Source organism: Coturnix japonica, chromosome 4 (genome assembly GCF_054131305.1).
Source record: "Coturnix japonica strain WE chromosome 4, WE-NBRP24, whole genome shotgun sequence".
NCBI lineage: Eukaryota > Metazoa > Chordata > Aves > Galliformes > Phasianidae > Coturnix > Coturnix japonica.
Genome location: NC_140666.1, coordinates 28,723,858 through 28,747,184, shown reverse-complemented (window position 1 = coordinate 28,747,184; position 23,327 = coordinate 28,723,858). Strand labels below are relative to the sequence as shown.

Here is a 23,327-nt window from a genome sequence, read left to right as displayed (position 1 = left end):
CACCTGGGAAGTAGTGAAAAAATTCCTTAAGGTATAGCTGCCCTACTCCTCTGTGAGGCTTAGCCTACCACCCAGTGGGGGCTTGCCAGAAAACCAATGCCAGCCCATGGTAGTTCTTTCCTAATGACTTAAGGGAGCGATGTCAGGTTTACCAGGAGTGAATGTTTCTAATCAGTAAGTCTGAAAATACTTGACATTTCTTTTTTAGTTTTCCCTGAACAGTAATGATGCTACATTTCAACCATATGGTTTAAATGCAGCTCAATGTCTATGCCACTTTCTCTAGAAGAGATCCCTGGGGAAGGCAGCAGAAAACTATCATAGCTCTGTTCTGCAGGGAGAGCTTTGTAGTAAAAAAAAAAAAAACAAACCCACCATAATGAAACAAAACAACTTATAAAAAACCACCATTAATGTCATACACAGGAATTGTTCAATATCTGCAGTATGATTTAACATCAGTCTGTACAGTGAGTTGCTGAAGAACTTCTTTGGTGCCAGGTACTTAATAAGAGGGTAGAATTAAAATTTCTGTTTATTATGTTGCTTGATCCTAGAAAAGAATCACAGAATGTCCCCAACTGGAATGGACCAACAAGAATGATCAAATCCACCACCAGTTCCACATAGGACCACTCAAACAAAAATGCTCCATGAACTCCAGTAGCCTGAGGCCATGACCACTGCCCTGGGGAGCCTGTACTATGTCCACCATTCTCTGGTGAAGATCCTTTACCTAACACCCAGCCTGACCCTCCCTGACAGATCTCTATGCCATTCCCTCAGGTCCTGTCATTGTCGCCTGAGAATGGAGATTAACACTGATCCTTCATTCCCCTTAACTGGTGAGAAGCTGCAGATGACATCAGGCATCCCCTCAGCCTCCTCTTCTCTGAGCTGAACAAACCCAGGAACTTCAGCTGCTCCTTGCACATACTGCTCTCCAGACCCTTCACCATCTTTGTAGCCCTACTTTGGAATATCAAAAACAGCTTTATCTACTTATGCTGCAGCACCCAAAACTGTGCATAGGATTCAAAGTGAAGTTTTACAGTGCAGAGCACAGTGGGAAAATCTCTCCCCTCACCGAGCTGACAGCACTGGGTCAATGCACCCAGAGTATGGTTGGCTTTTTTGGCTGTCAGGACACACTGCTCGCTCCAATTCAACTTGCCAGCAATCCAGACCTCTAGATGCTTTTGTGCAGGATTACCCTCCATCGGTACTGGGGCTGCTTCTATTTAACATCTTTATTAATGTTCTTGATGAGAGGACTGACTGCACCCTCAGTAAGTTTGCAGATGACACCAAGGTGGGAGGGAGTGTTGATCTACCTGAGATGAGAAAGGCACAACAGAGGAAGCTGGACAGACTAGATTGATGGGCCAAGGTAAACTGTATGAGTTTCAAGAGGGCCAAGTGTTGGGTCCTGCATTTTGGTCACAACAATCCCAGGCAACACTACAGGCTTGTGGCAGAGTGGCTGGTAAAGGACCTTGGTGTACTGATATTCAGTTGGATGAAAATGAGCCAGTAGTTTGCCCAGGTGGCCAAGAAGGCAAGTGGCATCCTGGCTTGTATCAGAAATGGTATGGTGAGCAGGACTAGGGAAGTCATCCTGCCCCTGTACTCAGCACTGGTGAGGCCTCACCTCAAGTACTGTGTTCAGTTTTGGGCACCTCAATACAGAAAGGACATGTAGGTGCTGGAGCAGGTCCAAAGAAGGGCAACAAGGCTTGTGAGGGGCTTGGAGAGTATGACCTATGAGGAGCAACTGAAGGAACTGCGTCTGTTTAGTAAAGGGAAGAGGAGGCTGAAGGGAGACTTTATTGCTCTCTTCCAATACCTGAAAGGTGCTTACAGTCTTTATGGAAGAGGGTGGATCCTCCTCATATTGATATATGACCTTATTTAATCCCAGGGAAAGCCTAAGGAGGAAACAGTAGTCTTTTTTTAAGGATTTACTATTTCAAAATTGGCAAATCTGTTGTGTGAAAAGTTATCACAGAAGAAGTGTTAATATTGCTGCATAATACAGTTGTTACAGCCTTAGACCTTGAACCCAAATCTTAATGCTTATTTACTTTTATATAAGGTTTCAGTAAAATAGAAATTCTAGTCAGTAATGTTGAAGACTTCTGCTGATGACTACTACTGCTGCTAAAGCTTGTCTGTCTGTTTTTCAAATGAGAAGCAAAGAATGCTACTCAAGCTGTTTTGACTGAGTGAAAACTAAGCTAAACCATTGTGATTTTCAACATAAATGTTAAAATGTGTGAAAGGTTGCTCCAGCGATGACCTTTTCAATCCTGCAGTAATTGTGGTATCTGCTGCCTGCTTCTGCGCAGTGACACTGGTAGTGCAGCTGACAGAACTCAGGCTGCCTGCTGCACTGCTATCAAGAAGCAGCCAGCCATCTGAGTACAAGGCCACGTATCCCTGGTGCAGCCAGCATGTAATTTCCCACAGTGCTTGAGAGGATACTCTGTCTGAAACAGCTTTGCTGTAGGTGAATGATAACTGTGAGAAGGAAAAACACAGTAAATGCTAGATCTAGCTGGAAATGTAATTGAAAGTAATGAATTTCTAGTATGAAACTGCTGGAAGAACATCATTCTGTGTACACACAGAACCAGTAGCATTCAGAGTCCAGACTTGCTCAGTTGTTTGCTTTGGACCTGTACATGTTTTCCACCTCCCCTGTATAAAGCAAGTAACGTGTCCTAAAGCTACAGATGGCTTTACCAATTTAATGGTCAATGGTCAAACATAAAATGGTGATTTTTGCAAGGCTAAGCATATTGTTAGGATATTGTCTCCTTTGGCAATGCTTTCTTATTTGGTTTCCACAAATTTATTGTTACAATTGGAAACATTAACACAGTGGAAAGGCAATAGAGAAGCATAACAGAAAAAGAACTAGTGCAGAGAGAATAGCGTTATAAGGAGAAGGTGTGCACCCATCACTGAAAATGTAGGCTCACAGGAAAGATTTCACTAGGGAAAAAGGGATCCCCAACCAGAAATCCTTCCCAAGTGGCAGTCAGCCCTTAAATGAGGTCTAAGAGAGATGCAGCCAGGCTTCACCTGTTCTGGTTGGTCACATAGCTGAATTGCTTTCACCTGTGCTCCCATGGCTGATCAGGTTCTTTCCCTAGGTGTGCAGTCAATGGTTCAGACCATGGCTCAGTAGTTTCTAAATGTATGTGAATAAATAGGTACACCAGAGGGAACCTGCTCACCTCTGTGGTGGAGAAAAGGCAAATGATATCTGCAGTTACTGCTGGTAAGAGGATGGAGCAGAGGAGCTGGAGGGCTGCTTAGTACCAGGAGAGGACAGAAATCATACAGGGTCATCTGGCAGGGACAGGTAAAAACTGAGGTCCAGGAAGGTGAGAAAATGTGTTGTCTAGTAAACATGTTTTTCTGTAGTACTGGTTTGTGTTGCTTTTTTACATGTTTTTCTTATGTGGTCTTTTGTTCTGCATTTTTACTTTGATTCAAGTTGAGAAGCTATGATTTGATTTTTCTGTTTTCCAAGAAAGCTAAATCATATGAATTTTGCTCAAGTGAGCTGTGGAATACTGGTAAGAGGCAAGAGGTTTCAGATGGGTGAAACCAGTTGCTAAACCAACTGCCTCTGACCAACAGTTACACTATTTTGGGGAGTTTCAGTATTTTAGGGTAATCGTTGAGTGTACAACAGTAATAAATCTTCTTGGTCTTATTCTCCTTTTTCTCACTGTAGTTTTTTGTCTATTCATTTAGAAGTATGGGATTTTCTCTCAATTTATTCCTTGCCTGCCTCTACAGGAGAGTAAGAGTCACTTGAATACACAAAACAAATGCTGAACTAAGCATTTAGCATGATTTTCAAAGGGAAAATACAAATGCGCACAGTATTAGGGTCTGGTTCTATTGAAGCCCAATTGGCCTTCACCAGTAGGTTTTGAGCACCTGAGGAGTTGAATAAAATTCTAAGGAGGTGCAAGATCTTGCTGTACTTCTAATCCTAAAACTGGTTTGTTCTAAGTGGAGTAGCATGGAGATGAACAGGGAGGGCAAGATGTGATTAAGCCAAAAAACTGCTTGTGGGCACAGGAAAAGTCAACTGCTGTGATAGGCACTCTAACCTACTTGGCTACTACAGAAGGAAAACTCTTGCCCAGTAATTTGTTTCCCAGCTGTGTATTTAGCCACTCCTGCAGGTGGGAGCAGGGCTCAGGATGTGACTGCAACTCAGAGTAATGACTTGCAGGTGCTCACCCTGCCCCTTCACAGGTGTGCTGACTGCTTGTACATACATATTTAACTGTTCCCTCCCTACCTTTAAATAATTGTTGCTGTCAAATTTTTTTTGTTTTGCCTCCGTTTCTGAGAAAAGAGACTTCCAAATTGCTACTTTCAGTGATAACTCAGGTCAGCATGTACTAGTCACTTGCCTGACTAGTATGTTCACAGCTTAACTTAAAAATAGGTATGAGGTGTTGTGTTTATTTGGGCTGGGTGGTCCTGGAAAACGCAGTGAGGAAAAGGGGGGTGGGGAGGGGGGGAGGTGGAAGCAATGGCACAGTTTTGTAGCTAAATGAAATACATTTCTGCAAATGCCAGTAGTTTAAGGATATACACCTTAAGTTTCTTATCTGCTTTCTACTCTCAGTGAAAGACCTGATAGTGCAGTTACAGGGGGTAAAGTACTGAGAAGAATGCATGAGAAGAAATTGATCAGGAGAGCTGTCACAAGAAGCTTTCTTGTGCGGAAATGGAAATAACTTGCTTTTGCTTTTTCTTCTTCGAAGCTCTTTTGCATTTCTACTCTTGACAGCTTCTTGGGAAGAAGAAGATTATAACAGAAGTTTATTTCTATTCCTGAGTTATTATTTTATTTTCAAGAGTCTTGGTGCACAACTATTTTACTGTTCTAAGCTATTACATAGTAGAAAACATTTAAGTAAGCCTTGCATTGTCTTATATCTGGAGTACTGCATCCAGGCTTGGGGTCTCCAATACAGGAAAGATATGGAGCTCTTGGAGCGGGCCCAGAGGAGGGCCCCTAAGATGATCAGAGGGCTGGAGCACTTCTCCTGTGAGGAAAGGTGGAGGGAACTGGGCTTGTTTAGCTTAGAGAAGAGAAGGCTCTGGGCACCTCTGGTGGTGCAGTGGTAGGAATGCCGCTTGCAACACCGGAGGCCCGGGTTTGAATCCCCCCTGTGGCGCAAGTGGTAGAAGTGCCGCTCTGCTACACAGAGGCTCGAATCCCGGGGGTTGGACTTGATGATCTCTAAGGTCCCTTCCAACCCGCACGAGACTGTGAGACCTTTTTGCAGTCTTCTACTACTTGAGGGGACCTTTTAAACAGGAGGGGGAATGCCTGTTTACAAGGGTGGATGGTGATAGGACTAGAGGGAATGCCTTGAAACTAAGACAGGGGAAGTTTAGTTTAGATATTAGGAGGAAGTTTTTCACACACAGGGTGGTGGCACATTGGAATGGGTTGGCTGGGGGAGTTGTGGAATGTCACATGCCTTGAGGCATCCAAGGCCAGGCTGGATGTGGTTCTGGGCAGCCTGGTCTAGTGGTTGGTAGCCCTGCATATGGCAAGGGGATTGAAACCAGATGATCATTATGGTCCTTTTCAACCCAGGCCATTCTGTGATTCTATGTCTGTGCAACTGTTGTCTTGTACTCTATATTTTTAATCCTACTTTGCATTTTAAAATTGTCCTTCGCATTTTATCTTTTCATTTCATTGAATGTATGCAGGTGTTTTACTGTGGCTAATTAGAGTGAGATAGCGTATTCTTGTACTTATGTATTGTTAATTATTAAAACCTCTCATAGCTACTGTTTTGTTATTTTATTTTTTTGTTACTTTAAACTTACAAGGTTATGCCTTAGCAGTTGAAATTCTAGGTCCTACTTATAATTCTGTGTGCTGTTGATCTTACGGAAAAGGTCTTCGTTTGATCAGCCTCTTGCGGACAAACTTTCACTGTTATGAATTGGAGTCTATTTCAGGTGGCATTGCACTGTTCTGCTTGTCACTGAATTCAAACTATTTCTATGACTATCTTCAAACTGCTACTATAATCATTTACTTTGTAGTGAGACACGATAGTTTTCAGATTGTTTTGTTTTCCGCAAGCTTTTTTTTCCCTCCTCTTCAAATCTGTGACATGACAAATCTTATTCCTTTCTTTCCTACCAAATTTAATTAGAAAAAACAAGTTTTTCTTTGTATCTGTTAAGAAGAATGAGCTTTGGACTGGTCTATTGTACGCTGTTATTTTTTACTCTCAAATTTACTACTCTGGAGTCAAAAATAAGGTAGTTTTAATAATTTTTATCTGCTACAATTACTTGTTTTAATTCTTCCTTATTCTGTGTCCTACTGACTCCTTTTCTATATATAGATGAAGAACTTAAGAAGGCAATGCACAATTGAGTTCTTATTTTTCCTGTACATAAACTTAAGCATCTAGATAGAACTAAAAAAAAAAAAAAAAAAAAAGAAAAAAAGGCAAAAAATACATACACTTAATTCTGAAGTTGAAACATGGCAAATGTGGCCTGAAATTTGTTCAACTTTGGGTTCTGCTCCTTCAGCTAGGTTATGAGGAAGCCTAAGTGACAGCTTTAAGCTGTTTATTATGATTTGTCTCAAAAGAAAAGCCAAAAATATTTTTCTTTCTGCAGTTATTTTAATAAAAATAAATAATTTATCTTTGCTCTTTCATTTTGCCTGTTTAGCATTTAATAAAAAAACAAAAAAAACCAAAACAAAACAAAAAAACACTTATTGCCTTACGTGGCTTTTAAACTTAAAGCTATGATAATGTTTCCCAACTTAAGGAACTTTGCATTTCAGTTAAATGAAGGAAGTTTTGTTTTTCAGTATGCTGTAGGCCCTTTAAGAATTCATGTGTATTATGTATATTCACCTTTTTGAGGTGAAAGTGCAGAGTATGCTGAATTTGTTGTATGGGTGCACATTTTCCTATATCCATAGGAATTACTGTTTATCAAATTTGGACTCCTCCGTTGTCATATAAGCAATACTAATTAAGTTGGCTAAAATGGATTAGTGTTTCTGAGCAGATCATTTATCCTTTTGATTTACCTTTCTGTCTCTTAACATTGAGTATGCTGAGCTGCTTATCTTCAAAACTAAGTTGTTTGTCCAAATACAAGAACCCAGATTCATCTTGGAAAAAAAAAATAATTCTAAATGCTTAGATGGAAGAGCAGCCCTCAAAGGGTTTTTGTTTGTTTGTTTGTTTGTTTGTTTTTGCAGTTGGATTTATCTTCAATGTCTTTTCCAACCTGAGTGTTTCTATGAATCTATGCACACAGTTGCTACCCACCAGCTCAGACTGCTCTGGGCACACCATTCAGCCTGTCTTTAAGTGGCTCCAGGGATGGGACATTGATAGCTTCTCTGGGCAGCCTGCACCATGTCCTCATTGCCACTTGAGTAAAGAATTTCCTCCTAAGATCTAATTTAAATCTCTCCTCTTTTAGATTAAAACCATTCAGTCTTGTCCTATTCCTGTAAGACTACTTTACAAGTCGGTATTGTTCCTGTTTATAAGCTTCCTTTAAGTATTTTAATGAATCAGTTGGGGTCTCTCTGGGCTAAACAAGCCCAGCTCCTTCAGTCTTTCTATATAGGAGATGTGCATTACACCTCTGATAATCTTTGTGGCCCTCCTCTGGAACTGCTCCAATGACTTTGAATCTTTCCTGTGCTGGGGGCTCAAGGCCTGTATGCAGTACTCTAGCTGTGGCTTGTCAAAGTCCAAGGGATTTGAAGTTGGTTGGAATTTTACTGTTGATTTCAGTAGAAGATGTGTATACGATGATATATACAAATATATGTATTGTCTTGGATTAGTTAACGGTATAAAATGGAGGCATTTATAAAACATTTCATAACAAAGTAATACAGGTTTTTCTTAGAGCAAAAAGCTTGCTTGTTTGTTGATGTGTGTAATAGGTATATGCTGATGCATGCAAATACCAGTATTACTCTTAATATATTGGAAACAGTTCTCCCTCAGCTTAAAGTAGTTGTTTTGTTTTCAGGCATCATATTCAATTACAGTACTAAGATAGACCCCGAAGTGAAATCTTGAATCAGTTTCTACTTCCACAGCAGTTTACAGTACTGGATGTTGTTTAGTCACCACGTATCTCAATAATTCAGAACAGCTGTCAGTTTGAAATCTTGCTCTACCAATTCAGAAAGCAGAAATAATTATTTATAGATTTTGTTCTCAAACTGCCACAATTCTACTACTCCAAAGAAGTCCATTAATTCTGCAATGCGTGTACATGACCAGTGCTGTAAAGTACTCTTGGGCTTTGCAATAATAACCTTTATTTGACATTGTTATGGTTATGGACTTTGTGTTCAGAGAGGAGATAAAGCCTCTGGCAAGGTCAGAAGACCAGGCTCTCCTCCCTGGTGATCATGCCGACTACGTGTCTCACCTCAGCATTAGTGTGAGGCCTTCAGTTTTTGGACACTCTCATTTAATTTTATTTATTAGCTTCAAATCTAATTATTTTTTTATTATGTTGTATTATAGTGTGTTATCTTGCATTCTGGTGTATTATTTAGTAGATTAGTTTGTATCTCCTCAGATTGTTGTTGCTGCCTTTTTTAGGGGCCCATCTCTCTACCCTTTTTTCCTTGTCCCTTCCCAGGGCACAGATCTGCAGGCCCCTCCACCCCAGTAGTCACTGAACTGGGCCAAATTGGCCCATAAACTCTTGACAGACATTAACAGCAGATGGAAGAATCTGGATCTACATCATTTTTAGTCAGTTAATCTCTGCTGCCCTTATATAACGATGATGTATTGGCTCAGGGAAAAATATGTTTAAAAGCTCACTGGAAATATTTATTTTCCTCTAAATTTACAAATTTTAATTATGTTTGGTGCTTCTGAAAGTTCAGATCAGACTAATATTGCTGGGTATGACTATTTCTTCCATGTGTATAAAGATCACTCTAATGCAGTTGTCTCAGCGTTGTGCTGAGAATGCTGTAAAATACGACAGCAAAAGGATTTGTCATATTAGGACCAAATTTCATGGTTACATGCTTTTGTAGTTTATTTGTCTGCAAAAATTGATGGGATTTGTTCTGTACAGAAAAGCAAAGAGTCTAAGTACAGTTGTCTTATGTCTAGTAATCCTATAGTCATGAGAAGGACTTGTGTGAATTGGCTTCTGCCATGGAAATGAAGAACGTAGATTATGACAGGTTAGGGCGAATGTGTCCCAGGCTATTTTTACTCATCAGTTCTTTAAAGAAGAAAATAATCTAAAGCTATCAAATTATGCATTGGCATATATTCATTCCTATTTTTTCTATGGGGGTGCAGCTTGGCTGTGAGAATGAGAAAGGTATTGCAGAGAGTAAAGAGTACAAGGAGGATATAGCACTTAGAGATCAAATTCTTGTTTGCTTCAGAGGTTAGGAGTGTGCGCCAAAGAGAATAAAAAGAAGTAACTGTGAGGGACTGTACTTATTCTCACTTTTGGTGATATTTTTGTATTTTATACTTATTTGATGATACTGTTATGGTCTCAGACCTCTAACCTAATTGAAGGATTAGTAATTTTGGAAATTTTGAATAGTTTTTCATTTTACGATCCTTTCCTGTACAAAGAATTGACCGTTCCATTATGTGGCAACAGAGGCTATGCCAGGGATATATTTCTATACAATTACCTTCTCCTATTTTTCCTGCAGAGCTACTGCTGGCCATACCTCCTTTTTTATGTGATGGCACCAGCAGTAGAAAGCTGGCTTTAGGAAACTTCTCCAGGCAACTCATTTTCATGTTGCATGCACAGAAGGAAGTTCAGGGTTGATGGCCTGCAGAAACTGTTGTGTCTGCTTCAGTTCTCTCAAGCGCTGGTCGTTATCCAAATCCAATTAGTTTCATTGAAACCAGAAACTCTTCTGACTCCATACAGAAGCCATCCGCTTCCTTTATCTGGCTTGCTCTCCCACTGTGCTCTCTTCCCTGAAATGCATCTTGCTACCACAGAAATGTTGGGTTTTTTGTTTTGTTTTGTTTTTGTTTTGCTTTTTACCTTCCCTAGGTTCCTAGGAACTTTTATCCATTTCTAGTTATTGTTACAGATCAGCCTCTGTGTGTTTATTTTATCTAAATTCTTAAGAATGCTTCATTATGTTATATACAATAACAAATAATCTAAAGGTGACAGAATTCAAGTTAAAAAAAATTACTAAGAAAATGTTCTTTATGATGGGTAAATTTAATTTTTTTACTATATGTTGTTGTTAATTACCATTAATTGAAAGTGACAATGACTAGAAGTACACCTAGTCATGATAACCAGATTAAATTTATTTAAGGCTGACCTACGACTAGTCAGGAAGTGGTTAAAAAATAAAAAAAAAGCTTTCACTCACTTCCTTTTATGTAAAATAAATAGTTTTTTGCGTATAGCATAAAATTAGACAAAAAATTACTATCTCAAAATTACATAGGATCTATGTATTTTATGTGTTGGGAGATTGTCTTGACCAGGTCATCAGTTACTAGAAAATGCCCTGTTTTTCAATCTAGTTCTAACCAGAAGCTCTCACTTCACAAATCCAGTCTATGGTTCTATATTGTAGATGGTCACCAACTTCTTAAAAAGCAGTTGTACCGGAATGTAAATGCGTACCTCACAGTACACTTAAAAGCAGTCTCTCTGCTTGCTAGTACTTCTTATCTTAAACAGTGTTACTAGATTGTATCTTTATACTAGATTGGTTCTCCAGTCATGTTTACACTTCCTAATTACCTACGTTCATGTTTCTTTTATATTTAAGTGAACCTTCCCATGTAGGAATCCCCAATGGTTGGAACAGAGCTTTGGATATACTTCTCTTTAATTATAATGTCTTAAATCTTATTTAAGTTCTGCTCATTTCTATTGTTTCTTGTCTCATGTTCTAGAGGTGTGCTTTTCTTCTTGACTTTATAAATCTGCATGTTTTTATTACCTGAAATATGCTTTTCCATTTTTTGTTTGTTTTTGATAGCTTACGTTCACTGTTCATGTACTTCCGAGTACATGTTGAATCTCACCAGTAATTTTTTTTTAAGTTCAGAGTAAGTCTGCTTACTAAATACATTTATTATTTTTTTTTTTTTTGAAAGACTCAGAAAACACCAAGTTGGTATAATTAAGTCTGTTTAATAAAACAGTGTTGTCTGCTATGATACTTAGTGTAAAATTGTTTGTATGGATTGTAGTATTAATATATGTACTTTTTTCACTGCTTTCTTCTACCTCATTAAATTCATAAGGTAGTCCTTACTGCAAGGTCTTGTAAATATTCATAAGAGCCTTAGAGTGCTTAAAAGAAAACCTATTGGCAAAACATGTATTTTATTTTGTCAGATGCGTTGCATGCTCTGTGACAGTCCTCCACCTTTATTTATTTATTTATTTATCTATTTATTTTACAGGGTACATGGGCCAAGATGAACATCTTAAATCATGTGAAAACAAGTACTGTGGCCTGGGTAGGCACTGTGTTGTGAATGGGGAGAGTGGGCAGGCTGAATGCGTCTGCATGGAGCACTGCAAGCCACACTACAAACCTGTGTGTGGCTCAGATGGAGAGTTTTATGAAAACCACTGTGAGGTACACAGGGCTGCCTGCCTGAAGAAGCAGAAGGTCACCATTGTCCATAATGAAGATTGCTTCTTCAAAGGTAAGTGAAGCTGATTGATATCTGAAACACAGCTATTGGTTATGTGTTTTCAAGCATTGAAAGCATAGCAAGTGTATGACTCAGAAAATTAATGAAGTTAATTGTTTCACTCCAGAGACATTTTATGATTTTTCTTTTCATTTATGCATAGTGCTATCTGTGATCACCTTTTCAAACCTGAACAAGCATCTATCATTGGCAGTTTCTTAGAAATGTGGCAGTTGACTGCATTCATCTAAATGTCTGTACAGTCCTAAAGCCAAATGTGTATTAATATCTATGATGGGAAAAACATAATTTGAAATTGCAGAGGGGTTTGGTATGTCTGCAGGTTCTGTGCTTACATTTGATGTTGAGGTTGATGACTAGGTAGACTTGACAGCTTATTCATGGCTAAATGCATCTTGTTCACTTTGAATTTGGACAATCAACCACTTGTGTATTTACCAAGGCATTCAAGTTAGGTATGTTTTCATGTACAGAATGCTGAGAGATGGACTTTAGATTAAGAGGCTTGCCATAGTGAAGGTGTCAGCAAGTGCACTTTCTGTATTGTATGTACTTTGCTCACACTTTGAAGGTTTCTGGAACTCTGCCAATACTGATCTTGTTTAAACATGTTTGCAAATTTGTAGTGTGCTTTCCCTCATTAAAACAAACAGGTAGCTTTTGGACAATGATTGTTTTCCATGATGCCAGTTTTAATGCGTCTATTAAAAGCGGAATTAATTTTTATATATAACTATGAATGGAGATAGTACCTCTTCCAATTGGCATATCAATATTCTTGGTTTGTATTTTGAAACTCACAATGACAACACAGAGGATTTTGTTGTACTGAAGCTGCGTGTGTAACATGTGTAAACAGCATCAAATGATTGACTAAAGTGCCTGAAATTCATTTTAAGTGCATTTTTAGGAACTGAGAGTTACTTCTTGAAGGTGGATCTCCATAAATTGGTGTTTTGTTTCTAAATTAAAACTTCAGGTACTTGTCCTGTGCCTGTTATTCTTTTTGTTGTTTTTTGTTTGTTTGTTTGTTTGGTTGGTTGGTTGGTTTTTTGGTAAATAATTTATCACTAAATTTGTTATACTTTTCTTCTCTTGCTTTAGTAAGTTTATCGATCATGCAGTAAATTATGTGAACTGTTCTTCTCTTTCCTATGTCTGATATGCAAATATGTGAATTCAAATAAAGAAGTCCATAATTTCCCCCTTAAATATGGGTGGAAAATAGATGTGAACTAGTAATTGAAGCAGGAAGTTTTAAGTATCACTGTTCTGATCATCTTCTCCTGGTGTTGATGCAGATTTATATGCAAATTATAGATTTTTGGTTCAAGATAATCAGACATTAGTTTTTCACAGATTTTATTGTAATTTTCATCAGTTTTTTTCTTAGTGCATTTGTAGGATAGAAAATAAACTTGCATCAGCCACTGAACAGTTTTTTTTCGTATACTGCCTTGATTAGATGTTGGATGCAATTCTTTCAATTACTGAGTGTGCTTCTAATTTTCTCCTGGTGTACAGGAAAAATGTATTCTGCATAGTAGTTTTTTTTTTGTTTGTTTGTTTTAATTTAGCTCTCCTTCTGCATTCTACAGAGTAGGTTTTATTTTTGTTGTTGTTTTTCTTTTGTTGTTGTTTTTAGATCCACAGAAAACATGATACAGTTAGGAACATCTATATTTGTAGTGTTGTCCTGTTTTTTACCTGTCAAGTTCACTGTCCTGTATCTGGTTCTTAGTGAATACAAGTGCCATTTCCTCTTTCAGAAGAGTTCTCAATCCTCAGCTGTTTAAAAATGTTATCAAATGTTTATTGAAGATTATTCTAAAAACTTAAAATGTTTTGGGAACTCCTTTGTGATCTAAGGGACTTGTGTTTCATGAGTGATTTCAAATTATTATTCCAACTGATGAAAATGAAGAAGTGAAGAAGTGGAAGTGAACAACTGACTGGCTGCTACTTTGATTAGTCTTGGTGATTATTGTATTTGTTGTGGTTTAGTTTTTATAACCATTCAGTGGAGTATAGGACAAGGTTAGAGAACGGGGGGGGGGGAAAAACAATAGAAGGTAAGGAGGAAGTATACCAAGAAACTAGAAGTCTGCTTATGATACAGTGTGGTGAAGGACAGTGATAATAAGAACCAACTACTAACAAATTGAAAAGGGATATTGGTCTACTGGAAGAAGTTCACAGTGTATGTGGCAATTTATGAAATGGTTTGTGTAGAATCTGAAAAAGGTTTACAAAATCATCATGCCGTGCTAAGGGTGGGTATGGGTAAATGGTTTGTCTTCTATTCCAGTAAAAGAAGAGAAAAAACATCAAGGATGATGACACAAGCAAATTCAGACTTAAAACTTGTGGTTTTTGTTTTTGTTTTTTTTTTCTTCCTCTTTCTTTAATCTTACCCAGTACACAAGAGATCTCATCGGTAAAAGCAATGTAGTATTTCACAATCAGACTTTGCAAATACTAGGGTCAAGTATATAGGTTTTTTCTTGTGCATTTTCCAATATTCCTATCATCAGGGGAAGGGAAAGCCACATAACTACTCTTAATATTTACGTGGAAGTGAGTTGAAGTGAACTAAATCCTAGCAGTAGCCTGCAGGAGAGATTTAGAATACTAATCTAGCCATTCCAGTGATAGCAACAGGATTAGTCCAAAGATACTTCATGGTAATCTGTGCCCTAAGTCAGTGTAGTCTTTAGACTCATTTCTGAAATATTGACACATTCATTTAGAAGCACTAACACTTATTTTGTCTAATTTAAAGTTTATGTACTTGAAAAGCAAACATATGTCTCTCATGTTATCAACCTCACTTCAGGAAGAATTTGATCTTCAAATATCAACCTTGAATATCCATACTTGTTATTCAGTGTCGATCTTCAATGACTTTCCAAAGAGACTAAGGATATGTTAATTAGAATGAGATTCTGATGCGGTATTTTCAACTCAACAGAGAATTTCTAAGGCATTTCCTTTGTTCTGTGTCTCTCAGCTGGCTTCCTCGTTGATGTTCTGAAAGCATCATTATTACATCCTCTCTGAAAACATGATCCCCTATGCAGACAGAATGCACCCTTAAGGTTGCTTCTGATAAACTTCAAAAATTCAACCATCACTCCAGAAAGTAAATTCCACATAAACTGGATTATAAAACAAACCATGAAGAAAGTTTTATAAGTTTATCAGAGAACTAAGGAGTGAAAAAATATTTGTCCTGTTCTAAACATACAGTGTTTGTCAGAGTATAACAGTCCTTTGACTTCTACTAGGAATTATTCAGTCCATGATCTACATAGATTCAGGTTAGTGAAACAGCATTAGAATTTAAGATAAACTTCTGAAGTGTTATCTTCATGCAGAGGATTTCATATATTTTTAACTCTTTACAGTGTTCATTACTCATCCATAGAATAGGGTAAAAAAAAGGTCAGTAAATATATAGCATCTTTTAGTATTTTATGTTGAAAAGGTATTTGGTAGCTATCAGGAATCTGGTTCTTTTTACTGTTTTATGAAACTGCAAACTAAGTCTTAGTACTTTTGCTCTAATTTGCTGTCCCTATGTTCTTTATTTCTAGAGCTGCGTTGCTTATGAAATTTGGAAGGTTGTTCATTTTTAATTTTTTTTCCTCATGCATCTGTGCAAGAATTGTCACAATTGCTTTTCTTGAATCACTCCAGATTGTCTTAAACTTCTTAAGTCATCCAAACTAGCAGAAATGTTAGCTCTGCATGTAGAATATCTGCTGTGGGATGAGTGAAGTTGTAATGCAGTACTCATACTCTACTAAAGTGCAAAACTCTTTTTTTTTCCTTCCCTTTGATTTAAATACAATGTAGTATGAAAGAGTAATAAGCCACAGCCGCATTATAAAGAAATTATTCTGAATGGCTAATAACATAGCAAATATATATTTTTCAATCTCAATCTATGAATGGTATTATCTCACCACTGGAGTACATGTTTATAAGCTCTAGCTTATTATGTATTCTGCATTCATATAGTGGTTACGAATTAGTATTCTCTAGTTAATCTCTGTGCAAAAATTAATGAAGTTTGAAATTGCTTGTAGGAGCATTGCTTCTGTATGTTACTGTGTAAGGAAAAGAATATGTGGGCATAACAAATTTTTTTTGGTAGAAAAATTTGAGATGTGCTCTTTTTCTGATTTTAGTAATAATGTTGAGTCTGTCCAAGGAAGCCTATAGTGAAAGCTGTGTTCCAAAGTCTCCATAAACTCACTGACTTAGACAAGCAAGTTAATGTAGACACCATTATTTAGGTTGGAAACCTATTTGTGATAGTGTAGGAGCATGAAGTGTAGTATTGTTTTCCTAACGTAAATGGGAGAGCAAGCTTGGGAAAGAACAGTTCTAGTGTCTTGAGATTGGAGCACAAATTCTGTGTTTGCATGAACAGTTTTATGAATTATGACAACTCCTACATGTATTCCAGACATAGTGCAGTAGTTATCCCAAAGTGGATAGTAGTTATCCCATCTGGATAATCTTGAAATTGTTATTGTTCAAAATGTATACATTGTTCAAATTTGTGCTGAGTTATTTGTTGATTTTTATGTACTAATTTAAGTGCTTAATTTGTGGTTTTTGTTTTTGTTTTTTTTATCTTCCAAATACTGTATGGAGTTTGCAGTTCAACTTGTGTTTGGTTGATGGTGCCAAAGTACCTATTTCTGAGTGCCCTTTATGGGGCAGAACAACTGTTTTCTCATTCCTTTCAGATAAGGGAACATGAAGGGAGATTAACTTTATTGGAGTGATAGGAAAAGGTGCAGGCAGGAGCTCAAAACATGCCCTGGCTGTAAAGGCTGCTGATGTCCTGGACTGTGTTAGGGAGAGCCTTGCCCACAGGTGCTGGAGAGAAGTGTTTCTTCCCTTCTGCTCAGCACTGGTGAGGTCATAAATGGGTCCAGGTCTGAGCTCCCCAGTAGAAGAGGTACACGGACTTAATTGAGCGTGTCCAGCAAGTGCTTACAAAATTGTTTAAAGGATTGGAACTTCTCTCACATGACGGAGAGAACTGGAACTGTTCAGTGCAGAGAAGAAAAGTCTTGGGAAATTTTGTCAATATATAAAAATACCTGAAGAGTGTGAAGAGGGTGGAGACAGGCTCTTCCCAGTGGTGCCCAGTGCCAGGACGAGAAGCAGTGGACACAAACTAGAAGAGAGATGGTCGTATCTGATGTCAGAAGCACTTCTGTGCTTTGTGGATGATGGAGCACTGTCACAGGCTGCCGGAGAGGCTCTGAAGTCTCTCTCCTTGCAGATCTCTTGAGGCCACCTGAACATGGGCTTGGACAGCTGCTCTGGGTGGCCTTCTGGAGCTTGGGTTGGGCCTGATGGAACCGGAGGCTCTTCAACCTCAGCCACTATGGGATTCTGTGGATATCTGAAAAACATCTTAATTCTGCCTGGTCAGCACACAGTAGTCTGCTTGAGCCATTAATGTCCAATACCTTTGAAGGAGACTGGGAATCAACAAAGGAAAAGAAAGAGAAGTTGTAGAGCTCTGTCAGAAAACAATCAGGGGAGAAGGTATTATTAGGGTGCTCCCTTCTAACCTGGCTGCTCCTGCCTACTGTTGCAGCTGGAGCACTGTAGATTATGGTGCATTTTCTTTGCTCTTCTCCTTCTGCTGATTTGGTCCTGTTACAGATGAGTGCTGACATTGCCAGTATGAGTGTGGTTCAAATATTTTCTGCATCCTCAATTGCACCTTATAGCATTTTACAATAATAATTAGTAATCTCTGGATAAACAACAGGCTACAGCAGTGCCTAATTTAACCACAGTGGCTGCATATTCTCCAAACCTAAAGCTTCTTGATGCCAGCTATAATTCTCTGTAATTATTCTAATTAAACATAACTTAATCTGATAAGAGGGACTATGGGCTTGCAAAAACGCAGTAAATTAGACAATTTAAACTTTATAAATTTATTACAAATGGAAGAAATTTAGTCTTCAGGCAGACATTTAAGTGCTATATTTTTTACAGCTTAGAATAACAACAGAGCATTAAGCTAAGCACACTGATTTGTCTGAACTTCTAAAATTTTAATTAAAATAATGTCAGCTTTTTCATTAGGTTTTGAGGAAAATTTATGCTAATGGATATTATTGTTGGTTTTTAAATATCATTAATATTTAGATAAATATGCAAGGCACTGGCGTAATAGTTGAATTCAAGGTGGCTACTACGTGGTATGCTGTTTGAGAGAAGGAAACTAATTTTCTCAAATAATGGAGAAAATTAAGCATTAAAAATGATCATAAAGACCCATTTCTGACTTCAGTAGCTTATAACTGATGGGGGAAGTAAATCTACAGGAGATAAAACATGCTGGTTAAAAGTTGCTTGTTGTGGTTTGCTATTTGCTTTTCCCATAATAGTATTGTGGAAATATTTTTTGATTATGAAACAAACATTGTTTTACATGGTTTGTTGTTGTTGTTTTCTGCTTATCCATTAGAAATAAATTAAAGTGCTTAGCCTTTTTGGAACCTGAAAAATGGTTGTGATTTTTATAATATAATCAATGTTGGCAACGCCTTATGTAGGTACAGTTTCACCAGTTTCTTTAAGATGTTCCATAGGTATTAATAATCATCATAGAATGGCCTGGGTTGAAAAGGACATAAAAAAAAAAAAAAATCATGTAGTTTCAATCCTCCTGCCATGGGCAGGGTTGCTAACCATGTCCAGCCCTGCCTTGAATGCCTCCAGAGATGAGGCATCTACAACCTTCTTGGGCAGTTCCAGTGAGTCACCACCCTCTAAGTGAGAAACTTCCTCTTAATATCTAAACTAAACCTGTCCTGTCTTAGTTTAAGTTTAATTAGTTTAGTTTAATTCCTGGTCCTATAGCTGCTATCCACCCTCATAAACAGTCATTTCTTTTCCTGTTTATGCACTCCCTTCAAGTATTGGAAGGCCACAATAAGATCTCACTGGAGCCTTCTCTTTTCTAAGCTAAATAAGCCCACTTCTCTCTACCTTTTTTCATAGGAGAGGTGCTCCAGCCCTCTGATCATCTTGGTGACCATCCTCTCGACAAGTTCCAAGAGCTCTGTGTCTTTCTTGTACTTGGGGTCCCAGGCACACTGCTGGCTCATGTCCAGATTCTTGTCCATCAACTAATCTCCTGGAAATAGCAGAACATAGTTACTGAAAAGAGACTCTTTCAAATTTGAAACTCAGTGAACAGCTTCAAATTTTTATGTTCCTTCACATTTGGTATCTGAAACACTGATACCAAGATGACTTCCCCACACCAGCACCTTTGCTGTAAGATTATTTTCAGTCTGCTTGGAGTGGTTTTTTGTTTTTTTTTTTGTTCTTATTTATTGGCTGGTTTTATTTGCTTGTATGTATTCTATCTTTTGAAGATGTGATATAGGTAAGTATGAAAAATGTCCAGTAATGAGCTTCAAAGAGTTTTTAACAGAGAAAGACTTAAGTAGTGTACTCTGCTAATTAAGGGCTAATATTTGTTTCAGATGCTTGGAAAGTGTGGAAATGTAGAATGCTGTAGCATATATTTTCCCTTTATTGTCAGAACTTGGAGTATTTTAGATTGAAATGACAAAGTTTTGCTATTGATATCAAAGTTATATTAATGTTAATGTTGTTTGAATTCTGTTTTTGTTTTTTTTTCATGGAAAAATTAGATTGTTTAAAGTTATTTGAGAGTAGAAAACAGTCTCTGTCAGTTGAGTGAGGAAATGTACTTTCCCTGATACTGAAGCATGGAATAAATTATTTTTGAGGCAATGGAGTCCAATTAAGTCTGTTAGTTTTCTCTTTTTCTGAAATGGTAATGCTGATGTTTTCTTAAACTTATTGGAAATAAAGAGCAGAAATAAAAGAAAACAGATAATGACAAAAAAGTTAGAACAGTGCCTGAAGGGAAGTTATACAAAACCTCTGTTTGCTATGATTTTTAACTTTTTAAAAATTTTTTTGTTGTATTTTTGCTCTTTACTTGTGTTGGATTTGGGTACAGTTAAATTATGTACTATATACCATGAGAAAAGTTTGTCTCCTTAAGGGCTAGAGCAGATGGTGGATTTTTATTTATTTATTTATTTTTCCTTAACTTTTCACCATTTAAAGACTGTTGAATCTCTAGAAGAATAAATGTTTTTTTGCCAAGGAAAACTACTGACGCTGGCTTTAAGCGAGTAGGGTTCATAGATGTAATCTCCATTAAACTACTACTGAGTCTTTCAGTAAACACAAAGTGTATTGAAGCTTTATTACTAACAGTATTTCAATGCAGATTTTGTATCTGCTTAATAATATTAGACATGTGGAATTGAAAAAGTGCTACAGGCTATTTGATGAAATAGCGTTTTACTTTTTTATTTATCCTTTGTGTGTCAGGAGACTTCACTTGGGAGTAGAAAGCTATATATTTAGCATTTCTGTCATCCATTGTTAGTTAACTGAGTAGCAATCTTCTAAATACACAGGGAATCTGTCTAGAATATAGAATTTACTTGAGCTCTTATGATTTATGTGGCCTGGAATGTGAATTAAAAACTATTCTGAAGTCTAGCAAAAGGGTAAGTCTTATGAATTAAATAAATAAAAACTGCAAGTGAGAAAATACCTTTGTTTTTTAAAATAATTGTGGTCAAGAAGTTGTTTCATTAGCACTCCTAAATTTAAGGCAACTGCTGAATGGACCATTTCTTTGTTATTTTCCCATTTCAGCTTCTCTTTGAAAAAGGTCCTTGCCATTCAAATGGAACATAAAGACTTTTATTGGTCCCTAATGATGCAAACTATAGTTGTGTAATCATCATTTTAGAATATGAGCTCTGTGTGCTCTTAGATTTGCTGTCATTTTATCACAATTGTAGAAGAATCTTTAAGTGTATTTGCTTTAGCAGATGGTGAATGGCTGCACTGGGAGTATATCCATCTTTTTTTTACTGTATGATCAAGTTTCACAGCAGATACTTTAGTTATGGTAGCTAGAGAAAAACATACTTCTGTAATAATAAGCTTGGAAGGGAAGAAAAGGTAAGAAAAAAGTTTTAAGCTCCTTTATAATACTGAATGAAGTCAGTATATATCACATATGTGAGGTTATGTGATATAAATATGTATGTATAAATGCTAATGCTTTCTTCAGCCGTCACAACATTTTAAAATTAAAGGTATTATTAAAGAAATTAGAAATTACATGTTTTAGTTCTTTGTTTTAACAATAATAATAATAAAAAACAGCAACAAAACCCCCTGAGTATTTAGTATTACAGCGGAGGTGGGGGGGGGGGGGGGGGGATGCCTTCCACTTGATATGGGTTTTCCTCTGGTATATCAACTGAGTTAATTTCAGGCCTAATTTAGGCCTAACCACTGAAGATAATGAAAAGGCTGCAAGTGATTTTATTTATTTTTTTTATTTATTTTTTTTAAGAGCCATTAAAGTCAGATACTTGAAATATAAGTGGCATATTTAAAGCATGAAAGATGTGAAATAAGGTCAATTCAGGATCACGTTGATTATGTAAAGACTGTTTTTTAGATCATTTTCAATCAGGTCAAGTCTGAGTCTTGAGTTACCCATGTGTCTTGCTTTAGTATTCAAATTGAAAGAATAGAATAACTGTCATGGAATATGCTTTTTAAAATAGTCTTTAGGTCCTCATGGTTTTAGCTTTCCACTTAAAAGTGTGAAGAGATGTGGCAAAGTACCTGTTACAAATGGGTTTAAAAGAACGATCTGTATCCCAAGTGTCTGAGACTGATAAGGAGTGTGTTGTCTCACCTGAACTTGAGACAATCAAAACACTTTGTAGACATTTGTACTTTTTTTTTTTTTTTTTTTTTTAAAACTTTAGACAGTGTTGTACTCCTCTGATAATCTGATACCACAGAAAATGGAAAAGTATGGAAAGCTGAATGAGATGTTATTATTTCTAAAAGGCAGAGGAGAAATCAAACAATAAAGGGTCTTTATTCTTGGAATTTTGGGAAAGACAGAGTGAGTTTACGTATCTGCCTAGTGAAGTAATGCAGTCCCTGTCACTGGAGGTTTAAAATATGTGACTGGACAAGAGAGCTACATAATTTCATTTAGGGTCCCTTTTCAATGAATGGTAGGAACTGATAATTTTTTGTGATCTCTCCTAACCTGGTCTGGTCCTGGATCCTACGTTTTCTAACATTATTAGTAAAAACTAAATATAATAAGTTAATTTGCTTATTGGACTAATAGGGAAGGAGTTTGCTTCTGAAGAAATTGATCACCTTTTTTTTTTTTTTTTTAAAAAAAAAAAAAAACATTAAAAATGTAGAAAATAGTTCAAGCCTGTGATTATATTGAGCTGAATAGGTATGAAGCTTGGGTGGTAAGTGCAATGTAAATGATGAAGCCAAATAGCTCACTGGGTATGTTGTGAACTTACATGACTTATAATATTCATTAAAAGTCTGTAAAAAACAAACAAAAAATAAAAACAAACATAGTTGGTTCACAAAAACATTCTGGAAAAGTTAAATACTTAAAGTTATCTCTTTACTAAGCACAGGCAGTTATTTAGCAAGTATTGTGAAGCCACATTTTTGAGCATTTTTTTAGCATACTTGGGAATGAAAGTTTATGTGCAAAAAGAATAGAAGGAATAATTTGTCTTGTATCTTATGATATTAACTTCCTATTTTTACACTTTGCTTTGTGATACATGGCTATCTTGCCTGCTTATTGGGAATATTGTGTGGTATTTTTTCCTCATACAAAATGTGGAAGTTATTTGTATATTTGTCTTAAAAAATGCATTAGGTTGTGCATTTATACTTTTTTTTTAACCTTGGCTTGCAACCTTCTTTGAAGAATTGTACTATCTTTATGTGCATTCCTTCAGCTTTATCCCATTTTCTTTTTACCTGAAATCGTGTTCTGTCTTTTAAATTCACATACAGTTACCAATAAAGTAATTGTGGAATAGTGATGTTTGAGAGAGCACAGGAGTCTTAGAAGGGTAATATAAAGCTAATACTAGCTTGTGGTGAAACACTGGTGGGGAATGGTGTTTCCTTTTGATGTACTTCATATTTCTCAATCTAGGAAAAAAAACAAATCTCTTGGCATGTCTTGGGGTTTTTCTTCCCTGAGACACTTACTGTCCTAGGTTTAATTTTTTTTTCCTCTGAATTGCTCGAAGGGTTCTATTTTCTTTGTTGAAGAGAGTGTAGTGCCATTCTGTAAAACAACCATCTTGCTTTATATTTGGGGATTAAAACCTGGCAGAGATTTAATTGAATCTGAGAATTTTATTTTGCTTTGAGTTATGCTTCTGTTTTACATGGCAAGTGTGACAGTTGAGACAAACTGCTGTAGCCTCATTATTTTGTTTGGTGTTTCTTGAAGTCACCTTGGTCATTTTCTTTCCTAAGATTGAACCCATATGTTTCCTTTGTCAGCTCCACTGGAGTCTGTGTGGTTGTAGAAAGAATTGTAGAGAGAAACAATGATGGGAGATAAATTACTGTAAAGAATTTCAGAATTTCCAG

General features: G+C 36.9%; 1 protein-coding gene across 2 annotated transcripts in view; it reads left to right on the top strand.

The window, feature by feature from the left end:
* FSTL5 (follistatin like 5) overlaps positions 1–23,327 on the top strand; it is a 219,016-nt gene that overhangs the window by 66,520 nt on the left and 129,169 nt on the right. For both annotated transcript variants that reach the window (XM_085544805.1, XM_015860999.3), the window contains exon 4: positions 11,505–11,753. In XM_085544805.1, the coding sequence (XP_085400931.1) occupies positions 11,505–11,753 (249 nt within the window). The remainder of the gene's footprint in view (positions 1–11,504; positions 11,754–23,327) is intronic.